The sequence below is a fragment of the Passer montanus genome, unplaced genomic scaffold, assembly GCF_014805655.1.
Source record: "Passer montanus isolate IOZ18808 unplaced genomic scaffold, ASM1480565v1 scaffold565, whole genome shotgun sequence".
In the NCBI taxonomy this organism is placed as follows: domain Eukaryota; kingdom Metazoa; phylum Chordata; class Aves; order Passeriformes; family Passeridae; genus Passer; species Passer montanus.
In genome coordinates, this window is record NW_024370651.1 from 4,484 (window position 1) to 17,958 (window position 13,475).

At 59.3% G+C, this 13,475-nt stretch overlaps 1 protein-coding gene across 1 annotated transcript in view; it reads right to left on the reverse strand.

The window, feature by feature from the left end:
- The window catches only part of LOC120510205 (alanine aminotransferase 1-like), a gene marked incomplete at its 5' end in the record, with an annotated part of 16,616 nt that extends 3,555 nt beyond the window's left edge, over positions 1-13,061 (reverse strand). The window contains 8 exons of the mRNA XM_039725769.1: positions 599-754; positions 2,362-2,371; positions 3,134-3,270; positions 3,366-3,445; positions 4,008-4,251; positions 6,031-6,186; positions 7,076-7,189; positions 12,915-13,061. Of these exons, the coding sequence (XP_039581703.1) occupies positions 599-754; positions 2,362-2,371; positions 3,134-3,270; positions 3,366-3,445; positions 4,008-4,251; positions 6,031-6,186; positions 7,076-7,189; positions 12,915-13,061 (1,044 nt within the window). The remainder of the gene's footprint in view (positions 1-598; positions 755-2,361; positions 2,372-3,133; positions 3,271-3,365; positions 3,446-4,007; positions 4,252-6,030; positions 6,187-7,075; positions 7,190-12,914) is intronic.
- Between the last annotated feature and the right edge of the window lie 414 nt (positions 13,062-13,475).

A 13,475-nucleotide genomic window follows, 5' to 3' on the forward strand; every position in this document is an offset into this window, starting at 1 on the left:
TCGGGATCGATCCCGATGATCCCACATGGATTGGGATCGATCCCAGTGAGTCCCACATGGATCGGGATCGATCCCGATGATCCCACATGGATTGGGATCGATCCCGATGATCCCACATGGATCGGGATCGATCCCAGTGAGTCCCACATGGATCGGGATCGATCCCGATGATCCCACACGGATCGGGATCGATCCCAGTGAGTCCCACATGGACTGGGATCGATCCCATCCATCCCAACACCTCCATGTTGGGATTCTGTCCGTCCCAGTTGGGATCCCGTCCATCCCCACATCTCCAGATGCGGATTCCGCCCACGCCCCGTTCCCGGTGCGTATCCCGTTCCCGTTCCCGGTGCAGATCCCACCCATGCCCTGTTCCCGGTGTGGATCCCGCCCCATTCCCGGTGTGGATCCCGCCCCATTCCCGGTGTGGATCCCGCCCGTTCCCAGTGTGGATCCTGCCCGTTCCCGGTGTGGATCCCGCCCGTTATTCCCGCTGTTCCCGTTGCGTCTCCTGTTCCCGTTCCCGTTGTTCCCGTTGTGTCTCCCGTTCCCGTTATTCCCGCTGTTCCCGGCATTCCCGGCGCGGTGCCCGGACCTTGGCGGCGGCCACGGCGCGGGGCGGCAGGTCGATGCGGGGGAAGGAGTACATGGCGCCCTGCACGGGGTTGCAGCGGATGCCGGGCGTGCGGTTGAACATCTCCTGCGTCAGCCGCGCCCGCTCCGCCAGCGCGCTCAGCACCGCCTCCTTCTCCTGCCGGGACACGCCGGGATTCTGAGCCACGGCTGGCCCCGTATCCCATACCCCATCCCGCTATCCCATATCCCATCCCGTTATCCCATATCCCATCCCGTTATCCCATATCCCATTATCCCATATCCCATCCCGTTATCCCATCCTGTTATCCCATACCATTATCCCATATCCCATCCCCTTATCCCAATCCATATCCCATCCCATTACCCCATCCCACTATCCCATCCCATTATCCCATTATCCCATTGCCCCATTCCATTATCCCATTACCCCATTACCACATGATCTCATTATCCCATTATCCCCTTATCCCATTATCCCATTACCCCATCCCATCCCATTATCCCATTATCCCGTTATCCCATTATCCCGTTATCCCATTATCCCATTATCCCTTTATCCCATTATCTCTTTATCCCATATCCCCTCCCGCTATCCCATATCCCATCCTGCTATCCCATATCCCATCCCGCTATCCCATATCCCATCCTGCTATCCCATATCCCATCCCGCTATCCCAATCCACCATCCCACTATCCCATCCCCTTATCCCATATCCCATCCCGCTATCCTGTTATCCCATCCCGTTATCCCAATCCATTATCCCGTTATCCCATATCCCATCCCCTTATCCCATATCCCATCCCGTTATCCCAATCCATATCCCATCCCGTTACCTCGTTATCCCATTATCCCATCCCGTTATCCCACTATCCCATCCCGTTATCCCGTTATCCCATCCCATTATCCCATCCCATTATCCCCATGGATGGGAACCCATGGAGAGGCACCCATGGGTGGGAGATGTGGGTGGGATTGATGGATGAGGAATTGGGATGGGAATCCATGGATGGGAACCCATGGAGAAGGGTCCATGGATGGACACCCATGGATGGAGGTTTGCGATGGGAATCCAGGGATTGGAATCTATGGAGAGGCACCCATGGGTGGGATCCATGGATGGCACCCATGGATGGAGGTTTGGGATGGGATCCATGGATTGGAACCTATGGAGAGGCACCCATGGGTGGTATCTACAGATGGGAACCTATGGAGAAGGATCCATGGATGGAGACCCATGGGTGGGGGTTTGGGGTGGGAATTCATGGATGGGAACCAATGGAGAGGCACCCATGGGTGGGATCCATGGATGGGGGTTTGGGGTGGAATCCATGGATGGGAACCCATGGAGAGGCACCCATGGGTGGGAGATGTGCGTGGGATTTGTGGGTGGGATCCATGGATGGCACCCATGGATGGAGGTTTGGGATGGGATCCATGGATTGGAACCTATGGAGAGGCACCCATGGGTGGTATCTACAGATGGGAACCTATGGAGAAGGATCCATGGATGGAGACCCATGGGTGGGGGTTTGGGGTGGGAATTCATGGATGGGAACCAATGGAGAGGCACCCATGGGTGGGATCCATGGATGGGGGTTTGGGGTGGAATCCATGGATGGGAACCCATGGAGAGGCACCCATGGGTGGGAGATGTGCGTGGGATTTGTGGGTGGGATCCATGGATGGCACCCATGGATGGAGGTTTGGGATGGGATCCATGGATTGGAACCTATGGAGAGGCACCCATGGGTGGTATCTACAGATGGGAACCTATGGAGAAGGATCCATGGATGGAGACCCATGGGTGGGGGTTTGGGGTGGGAATCCATGGATTGGAACCCATGGAGAGGCACCCATGGATGGGATCCATGGACGAGACCCATGGGTGGGGGGTTTGGGTGGGAATCCATGGATGGGAACCAATGGAGAGGCACCCATGGGTGGGGATTTGGGATGGGATCCATGGATGGGAAGAAACGGAGAAGGAGCCATGCATGGGAATCTATGGATGGGAGCCATGGATGGGGGTTTGGGATGGGATCCATGGACGGGAACCCATGGAAAGGAACCTATGGAGGAGGACCCATGGGTGGGAGATGTGGGTGGGATTCACGGGTGGAATTTGTGGGTGAAGATCCATGGATGTCAATCTATGGGTGGGATCCATGGATGGCAACCTATGGAGCAGGACCCATGGATGGGAGCCATGACCCATCCCAGGGGATCCACGGGGTGGTGGCACCTCCATCCTGAATCCATGACCCCAGTCCCATGGGATCCACGGGGTGGTGGCACCTCCATCCCAATCCCAGGGGATCCACGGGGTGGTGGTGGCCTCTCCATCCCAATCCCATGGGATCCATGACCCCAGTCCCAGTCCCAGGGGATCCACGGGGTGGTGGCACCTCCATCATGAATCCATGCCCTCCATGACCCCCATCCCAATCCCATGGGATCCATGACCCCAATCCCAGTCCCAGGGGACCCACGGGGCGGTGGTGGCCTCTCCGTCCCGGCGTTCCCAGCACTCACTCTCCCATGTATCCCTTGGAGATGGAGTGGAAGGAGGCCAGCTCCACCGAGTCCGCGTAGGGCGGCCCCATCTCCATCAGCACCTTCTTGAACGAGTGGAAGGCCGAGCCCTCGGCGTACACGTTGTCCTGGTACACCTGCGGCGGGGACAATTCCCGCGGCGTCACCGGGAGCGCCGGGCGCTTCCCGGCAAACGGGGGGGGCACGCCCGGGCGGCCGCGGCCCCGCCCACCTCGTCGGCCATCAGGAAGAGCTTCTCCTCGTAGGCGAACTTGATGACGTCCTCAATGCACTGCCGGCTCTGCACCTGGCCTGGGCACACCACAGATATCCCATGGATCCTGTCCTACATGTTCCATGGATCCCAGCCCATGGATCCCACCCTAGATATCCCATGGATCCCAGCCCATGGATCCCACCCTAGATATTCCATGGATCCCACCCCATGGATCCTATCCTACATGTTCCATGCATCCCAGCCCATGGATCCCACTCTAGATATTCCATGGATCCCAGCCCAGATATCCCATGGATCCTATCCTAGATGTTCCATGGATCCCACCCCATGGATCCCACCCCATGGATCCTATCCTAGATGTTCCATGCATCCCACCCCATGGATCCCACCCCAGATATTCCATGGATCCCAGCCCAGATATCCCATGGATCCCAGCCCATGGATCCCACCACAGATACCCCATGGATCCCACCCCATGGATCCCACCCCATGGATCCCACCACAGATATTCTGTGGATTCCACCCCCCCCAGACCCCATGTATCCCACCCCACAGACCCCATGGATCCCATCCCACAGACCCCACCCCACAGACCCCCCAGACCCCATGTATCCCACCCCCCAGACCCCCGGTTACCGGTGGGGTTGCCGGGGTTGATGATGCAGAGCACGCGGGGGCAGCAGCGCTGGCGGCCCTCGGCCAGCGCCCGCCGCAGCTCGGCCACGTCCAGCGCCCAGCAGCGCTCCTCGGCCAGGTAATAGTTCACCTGCGCCGCCTCCAGCTCGGCCAGCGCCGCCGAGTACAGCGGGTACTGCGGGATCGGGATCAGCACCCCCGTGCGGGACGAGCCCGAGCCGCACACCAGCAGCTTCAGCATGTTCTGGGAGGGGACACACAGGGGACACTCAGGGGACACAGAGGGGACAGCCAGGGGACAGTCAGGGACTGACACGGGGGACAGTCACTGCCGAGTACAGCGGGCACTGCGGGATCGGGATCAGCACCCCCGTGCGCGTGGAGCCCGAGCCGCACATCAGCAGCTTCAGCATGTTCTGGGAGGGGACAGCGAGGGGACACTCAGGGGACACCGAGAGGGGACACCGAGAGGGGACAGTGAGAGGGTTCACCTGCGCCGCCTCCAGCTCGGCCAGCGCCGCCGAGTACAGCGGGTACTGCGGGATCGGGATCAGCACCCCCGTGCGGGACGAGCCCGAGCCGCACACCAGCAGCTTCAGCATGTTCTGGGAGGGGACACCGAGAGGGGGCAGTCAGGGGACACCGAGAGGGGACAGTCACCGCCGAGTACAGCGGGTACTGCGGGATCGGGATCAGCACCCCCGTGCGGGACGAGCCCGAGCCGCACACCAGCAGCTTCAGCATGTTCTGGGAGGGGACAGCGAGGGGACACTCAGGGGACACCGAGAGGGGACACCGAGAGGGGACAGTGAGAGGGGACAATCGGGGAGTGACACGGGGGACAGTCACTGCCGAGTACAGCGGGCACTGCGGGATCGGGATCAGCACCCCCGTGCGCGTGGAGCCCGAGCCGCACACCAGCAGCTTCAGCATGTTCTGGGGACAGCGACAGGCGACAATCAGGGGACACCGAGAGGGGACAGTGAGAGGGGACAGTGAGAGGGGACACAGAGGGGACAGTCACCGCCGAGTACAGCGGGTACTGCGGGATCGGGATCAGCACCCCCGTGCGGGATGAGCCCGAGCCGCACACCAGCAGCTTCAGCATGTTCTGGGGACACCGAGAGGCGACAATCAGGGGACAGCGAGGGGACAGTGAGAGGGGACAATCGGGGAACATTGAGAGGTCAGAGTGGGGTGGGAATCAGGACATGGAGGGGGCAGCGAGAGGGGACACCGAGAGGGGACAGTCAGGGGACAGTCACCGCGTGGGATGCGGGACAGCGAGGGGACAGTCAGGGGACATTGAGGGGTCAGAGTGGGGTGGGAATAGGGACACGGAGAAGGGACACAGAGGGGACAATCAGGGGACAGTGAGGTGACAATCAGGGGACAACCAGGGGATGGGGATTGGGACACGGAGGGGACAGAGAGGTGACAATCAGGGGACAGAGAGGGGACAATCAGGGGACAGAGAGGTGACAATCAGGGGACAAGGAGGGGACAGGTTCGGATGGAAATCATGGAGACACCACGGGGACATCGCGGGGACAGTGGGGTGACATTAGGGGACAGGTTGGGGTGGGAATCGGGACAATGAGGGGACAGCGAGGGGACAATGAGGGGACATGGGGACAATGAGGGGACAGGCTGGGGTGGCACTCAGAACATCGTGGTGACAACGAGGGGACACCGCAGCGACACGGCCGGGGCGGCCATGGGGACAACGAGGGGACAGCACGGCCAGCACGGGGGCACCGCGGCGACACCAACTCGGGGACAACTTGGCGACACACCAGGGGACAGCACAGCGCCACCGTCACCAGGGCAACCCCCCGGGCTCGGCGACAACGCGGCTGGCACTGTCCCCAGGGCAGCCGCGGGGACAGCGGGCACGCGCCACCCCCGGGCACAAATGTCCCTTTGTCCCCGCGCCGTGGGAACGGGCGGGGGTGGCACCGCGCCCGCTGTCCCCGCGGTGTCGCCGGGCCCGGGGACAGGGGGGGTGGCGGTGTCGCCGTACCACGATGGCGTCGCTGGCGCCCGTGGACAGGAAGATGTCGTCGGCGCTGGCGGGGACACCGTCGCGACGCTCGATGTAGCGCGCCACGTCCTCGCGCACGAGCTGCAGCCCCGGGCTGGCGCTGTACGAGCCTGGCGACAGCGACACGCGACAGCCCTGTCACCTCCTGTCACCTCCTGTCCCCTCCTGTCACCTCCTGTCACCTCCCCGGCACCTCCCCGGCACCTCCCCGGCACCTCCTGTCACCGCCCTGTCACCTCCCTGTCACCTCCCCGGCATCGCCGTGGCACCGCGATGTCAGCGTGGTGTCACCTCCCCCTGTCCCCTCCTGTCCCCTCCTGTCCCCTCCTGTCCCCGCATGTCCCCTCCTGTCCCCGCCTGTCACGTCCTGTCACCTCCTGTCACCTCCTGTCCCCTCCTGTCACCTCCTGTCCCCGCCCTGTCACCTCCCCGGCACCGCCCTGTCACCTCCCAATGTCACCTCCCTGTCACCTCCCTGTCACCTCCCCCTGTCCCCTCCTGTCACCTCCCTGTCCCCGCCTGTCACCTCGTGTCCCCACCCAGGGGTGGCAGCTCTGAGGTTTTGGGGACTTCGGGATTGGGGTGGGGACAGCGGCCAGGTGGGTGTGGGGACCTTGGGGACACTGGGGACACCTTGGGGACACTGAGGGGACATTGGGGACTTTGGGGACACTGGGGTTGACACCGGCCCCTGGTGGTGGCCCCGATGGCCCCGTGGTGGCCCTGGTGGCCCCGTGTCCCTGCTAGCCCCAGTGGCCCTGGTGGCCCTGTGCCCCGGTGTCCCCATGTCCCCGTGTCCCTGCTGGCCCCGGTGTCCCCAGTGGTGGCCCCAGTGGCCCCATGGTGGCCCTGGTGTCCCCGTGTCCCCAGTGGCCCTGGTGTCCCCATGGTGGCCCCGGTGTCCCGCTGGCCCCAGTGGCCCAGGTGGCCCTGGGTGGCCCAGGTGTCCCCGGTGTCCCCAGTGTCCCCGTGGTGTCCCCATGGCAGTGTCCCCGCGGTGTCCCCATGGCGGTGTCCCCATGGCGGTGTCCCCGGTGTCCCCGCGTACCTGGCGCAGGAAGGTGATTGGCTGCTGGCCCATGGCGTGCGCGTCACCGATGTTGGCCCTGATCACCTCGGTGAAGGGCTTGGGGACACCCTGGGGACACCGACAGGGATGGTGGGGACAGGGATGGGGACAGGGAGACAGGGACAGGGGGACAAAGGGGACTGGGGCAGGGGACACCAACAGGGACAGGGATGGGGACAGGGACAGGGAGACAGGGACAGGGGGACAAAGGGGACTGGGACAGGGGACATGGGGACAAGGGAGACGGGGACAAGGGGACAGGGGTGGGGACAGGGACAGGAGGACAGGGACAGGGAGACAGGGATGGGGACAAGGGACGGGAATTGGGGACAGGAACAAGGGGACAGAGACGGGGATGGGGACAAGGACGGGGATAGGGACAGAGATGGGGAGAGCAGGGACAGGGACAAGGGGACACAGATGGGGACAGGGGACAGGGACAAGGGGACAGGAACAAGGATGGGGACAAGGGACAGTGATGGGGACAAAGACGGTGGGGACAGGGATGAGGAGAGGGACACAGGACAGGGACAGGGATGGGGACAGGGATGGAGATGGGGACAAGGATGGGGACAGGGGGACATGGGGACAGGGGGACAGGGACAAGGGGACGGGGTGGGGACAGGGGACAGGGATGGAGATGGAGACAGGGATCAGGAGAGGGACAGGGATGGGGACAAGGGACAGGAATATGGACAAGGGGACAGGGATGGTGGGGACAGGGAAAAGGGGACAGCGGAGAGGACAACAGGAACAGGGGAGGGGACAGCAGGGACAGGGACAGGGACAGGGGAGGGGACAGGGATGGGACACAGACAGGAACAGGGACAGGGGAGGGGACAGCAGGGACAGGGACAGGGACAGGGGAGGGGACAGGGGACAGGAATAAGGACAAGGGGACAGGGACATCAGGTACAGGGAACAGGAATTGGGGTCAGGAATGGGGATGGGGACAGGGACAATAATGGGGACAGGGACAGGGACAAGGGACAGGGGTGGGGACAGGATTTGGGACAGCAGGAACAGGGACGGGGACAGGGAAGGGATGGCAGGGACAGGAATGGGGACAAAGGACAGGGACAGGGTCAGGAATGAGGCGGGGACAGGGACAATAATGGGGACAGGGACAAGGGACAGGGACAGGGGACAGGGACAAGGGGACAGGGACAGGGACAAGGGGCCAGAAGGCCGTCACGGCTCCCGGCCCGCCTGTCCCCACCCAGCGCCACCCCCGCTGTCACCCGGCTGCCACCGCGGCTGTCCCGGTCCTGGGGACCTCGGGGACACCTCGGGGACACGGGCGGGTGGCAGCGCTGTGTCCCCTCTCTGTCCCCTCTGTGTCCTTTTCTTGGGGGGAAAAATTCCATTTTTGGGGGAAAAAATCGGTTTTTTTGAGGAAAAATTCCTTTTTGGGGGGAGAAATTCCTTTTTTGGGGGGTAAAATTCCCTTTTTCGCGGGGCTCGGTCTGGAGGCAGAAAATTCCCTTTTTCGCGGGGCTAAAAATCGCTAGTTTTGGGAAAAGTTTCCTTCTTTGGGGGTAAAATTCCTTTTTCAGGGAAAAAAATCCCTTTTTTGGGGGGAAAATTTCCTTTTTGGGGGGGGAAATTTCTCTTCTTGGGGGAAAATTTCATTTTCTGGGGGAAAATTCTTTTTTTGGGGGGAAAATTAAATTTTTATGGGGCTAAAAATCGCTATTTTTGGGAAAATGTTCCTTTTTGGTGGTAAAATTCCTTTTTTGGGGGAAAATTCCTTTTTTAGGGGGCTAAAAATCGCTATTTTAGGGAAAAGTTTCCTTTTTTGGGGATAAAATTTCCTTTTTTGGAGGAAAAAAATCCCTTTTAGGGAAAAAATTTCCCTTTTTAGGGCACTAAAATTTGCTATTTTTGGGAAAATGTTCCTTTTTGGGAATAAAATTTCCTTTTTTAGGGGGAAATTCCTTTTTTAGAAGGCTAAAAATCCCTATTTTTGGGAAAAATTTCCTTTTTTGGGGGTAAAATTTCCTTTTTGGGGGTAAAATTCATTTTTTGGGAAAATATCCTTTTTGGGGGACAAAAATCCGTATTTTGGGGGGTAAAATTTCCTTTTTTGGGAAAATATCCTTTTTGGGGGACAAAAAATCCCTTTTCTTGGGAGATAAAACCCCTTTTTGGGGTTAAATTGCATTTTTCTGGGTAAATTTTCCTTTTTTGGCGGAAAAATTCCTTTTATGGGGTAAAAAAACCTGGTTTTGGGAGGGAAAAATTCCCTTTTTTGGGGGAAAAATTCCTTTTTTTGGGATAACTATCCCCTTTTTGGGGGAAAAATCCCTTTTTTGGGGTCGGGGGTCCCGAATTTGGGGTTGGGGTCCCGATTTGGGTTTGGGGGGTCGCGATTTTGGGGGTCCCGATTTTGGGGCTCCCGATTTTGGGGTCGGGGGTCCCGATTTTGGGGTCGGGGGGGTCCCGATTTTGGGATTTCTCCCAATTTTGGGGGGAATACCCAGGTTTGGGGTTGGGTTATCCCGGTTCGGGTCGGGTTATCCCGGTTCGGGGGGGTTATCCCAGTTCAGGGGGGGTTATCCCGGTTTGGGGCGGGGTATCCCGGTTCCGGACAGGAATGGGGACAACCGGGTCAGGAATTGGGGACAGGGACAGGGATGGGGACAGGGACAGGAACAAGGGGGCAGGGGAGGGGACAGCAGGGACAGGGGTGGGGACAAGGGACAGGGATGGGGACAAAGGACAGGGACAGGGTCAGGAATGAGGCGGGGACAGGGACAGGAATGGGGACAGGGACAAGGGGCCAGAAGGCCGTCACGGCTCCCGGCCCGCCTGTCCCCACCCAGCGCCACCCCCGCTGTCACCCGGCTGCCACCGCGGCTGTCCCGGTCCTGGGGACCTCGGGGACACCTCGGGGACACGGGCGGGTGGCAGCGCTGTGTCCCCTCTCTGTCCCCTCTGTGTCCTTTTCTTGGGGGGAAAAATTCCATTTTTGGGGGAAAAAATCGGTTTTTTTGAGGAAAAATTCCTTTTTGGGGGGAGAAATTCCTTTTTTGGGGGGTAAAATTCCCTTTTTCGCGGGGCTAAAAATCGCTAGTTTTGGGAAAAGTTTCCTTTTTTGGGGGTAAAATTCCTTTTTTGGGGAAAAAAATCCCTTTTTTGGGGGGAAAATTTCCTTTTGGGGGGGAAAATTTCTCTTTTTTGGGGGAAAATTTCATTTTCTGGGGGAAAATTCTTTTTTTGGGGGGAAAATTAAATTTTTATGGGGCTAAAAATCGCTATTTTTGGGAAAATGTTCCTTTTTGGTGGTAAAATTCCTTTTTTGGGGGAAAATTCCTTTTTTAGGGGGCTAAAAATCGCTATTTTAGGGAAAAGTTTCCTTTTTTGGGGATAAAATTTCCTTTTTTGGAGGAAAAAAATCCCTTTTAGGGAAAAAATTTCCCTTTTTAGGGCACTAAAATTTGCTATTTTTGGGAAAATGTTCCTTTTTGGGAATAAAATTTCCTTTTTTAGGGGGAAATTCCTTTTTTAGAAGGCTAAAAATCCCTATTTTTGGGAAAAATTTCCTTTTTTGGGGGTAAAATTTCCTTTTTCGGGGTAAAATTCCTTTTTTGGGAAAATATCCTATTTTGGGGACAAAAATCCGTATTTTGGGGGGTAAAATTTCCTTTTTTGGGAAAATATCCTTTTTGGGGGACAAAAATCCGTATTTTGGGGGGTAAAATTTCCTTTTTTGGGAAAATATCCTTTTTGGGGGACAAAAAATCCCTTTTCTTGGGAGATAAAACCCCTTTTTGGGGTTAAATTGCATTTTTCTGGGTAAATTTTCCTTTTTTGGCGGAAAAATTCCTTTTATGGGGTAAAAAAACCTGGTTTTGGGAGGGAAAAATTCCCTTTTTTGGGGGAAAAATCCCTTTTTTTGGGAGATAAAACCCCTTTTTGGGGTTAAATTGCATTTTTCTGGGTAAATTTTCCTTTTTTGGCGGAAAAATTCCTTTTATGGGGTAAAAAAACCTGGTTTTGGGAGGGAAAAATTCCCTTTTTTGGGGGAAAAATTCCTTTTTTTGGGATAAATATCCCCTTTTTTGGGGGGGGAAAATCCCTTTTTTGGGGTCGGGGGTCCCGAATTTGGGGTTGGGGTCCCGATTTGCAGGGGGGTTATCCTGGTTCAGGGAGGGTTATCCCGGTTCCGGGGGGTTATCCCGGTTTCGGGAGGGTTATCCCAGTTCAGGGGGGTTATCCCGCTTCAGGGGGGTTTATCCTGTTCCTGGGGGCTGTTCCCCGTTCTCCCGGTCCGGGACCGGCAGTCCCGGTTCTAGGGGGCAATTCCCGACCCGGGATCGCCTGTCCCGGTCCCTGACCGGCTGGCCCGGTTCTTGGGGGCAGTTCCCGACCCGGGATCCCCTTCTCCCGGTTTATCCCGGTCCGGAATCCTTTCTCCCCCTCGGCTCCGGTTTATCCCGGTCCGGGATCCCTTCTCCCGCCCCGTTCTGTCCCGTCCCATCTCCCGGGATCTTTCCCCCTTTCCCCCTTTCCCCCCGGTTTCTCCCGCTCCGCTCGAGTTTATCCCGCTCCGGAATCCCTTCTCCCGGTTTCTCCCGGTCCCGAATCCCCTCTCCCGCTCCGATCCGGGCTGTCCCGGTCCGGAATCCCCTTCTCCCGGTTTATCCCGCTCCGGAATCCCTTCTCCCGCCCCGGTCGAGTTTATCCCGGTCCGGGATCCCTTCTCCCGGTTTATCCCGGTCCAGTCGGGGCTGTCCCACTCCGGTCCGGTTTATTTCTCCCCCTCCGCTCCGGTTTATCCCGGTCCGGGATCCCTTCTCCCGCCCCGTTCTGTCCCGTCCCATCTCCCGGGATCTTTCCCCCTTTCCCCCCGGTTTCTCCCGCTCCGCTCGAGTTTATCCCGCTCCGGAATCCCTTCTCCCGGTTTCTCCCGGTCCCGAATCCCCTCTCCCGCTCCGATCCGGGCTGTCCCGGTCCGGAATCCCCTTCTCCCGGTTTAGCCCGCTCCGGAATCCCTTCTCCCGGTTTATCCCGCTCCGGAATCCCTTCTCCCGCCCCGGTCGAGTTTATCCCGGTCCGGGATCCCTTCTCCCGGTTTATCCCGGTCCAGTCGGGGCTGTCCCGCTCCGGTCCGGTTTATCCCGGTCCGGAACCCCCTTCTCCCGCTTTGTCCCGCTCCGGTCCCAGTTTATCCCGGTCCAGGATCCCCTCTCCCGCTCTGCTCGGGGCTGTCCCGGTCCGGAATCCCTTCTCCCGGTTTATCCCGCTCCGGGACGGGCTGTCCCGGTTCTTAGGGGCAGTTCCCGGTCCGGAATCCCCTTCTCCCGGTTTATCCCGGTCCAGTCGGGGCTGTCCCACTCCGGTCCGGTTTATCCCGGTCCGGAATCCCCTTCTCCCGCTTTGTCCCGCTCCGGGCTCCCCTCTCCCGCCCCTGTCCGGTTTATCCCGGTCCCTGATCCTCTTCCCCCGCTTCTTTTCGGTTTATCCCGGTCCGGAATCCCCTGTCCCGTTTGGGCCCGGTTCTGTCCCGGTCATTTCGGGGCTCCCCTGTTCCGCCTCTGTCCCGGTTCTGTCCCGGTCATGTCGGGGCTCCCCTGTCCCGGTTCTGTCCCGGTTCTGTCCCGGTCATTTCGGGGCTGTCCCACCCCTCTCCTGCTCTGTCCCGGTTCTGTCCCGGTCATTTCGGGGCTCCCCTGCTCTGTCGGGTTTCTCCCGCCCCTGTCCCGGTCCGGAATCCCCTCTCCCGCCCCTGTCGGGTTTCTCCCGCCCCTGTCCCGGTTGTGTCCCGGTTGTGTCCCGGTCCTCTCGGTACCTTGCGCAGCTCCTGCTCGATCTCCAGGGCGCGCACGACGATGGGCCCGCGCACCGCGTACTCCACGCGGCGGATGGCGGGGTTCATCGACTCGGGGCTCAGCACCGGGCCCCGCCGCGCCCCGCCCGCCCCGGCCGCCGCCGAAATTGCCCCAAATTGCCCCAAATTCCCCGCTCACATCGCCCCCCAGCGGCTGCAACCGCCGCCCGCGCCGGCCACGCCCCCTTGGATGTCAATCAGGAGAGGCCACGCCCACTGAGAGCTGATTGGCTGAGGGCGGAGGGGGCGGGGCCGGGAGAACCCAAAGTGGGGCGCGGGGGGGGCGAAATGGGGAACCCTAAAACCCCCCCAAAATGGGGGGGTCCCAAAGACACCAAACGAAAATGAGGGGACCCCAGAGAGCCCCAAAATTGAGGGGACGTCGTAGATCCCTCCCAAAATATGGAGACCCCAGAATCAACCAAAATTGGGGAAGCAGGCAGACCCTGCCCATTACAGACCCCAAAATCCCCAAAAAATCCCCATTAGAGAACCCATAAATCCCCAGTGCAGACCCCATAA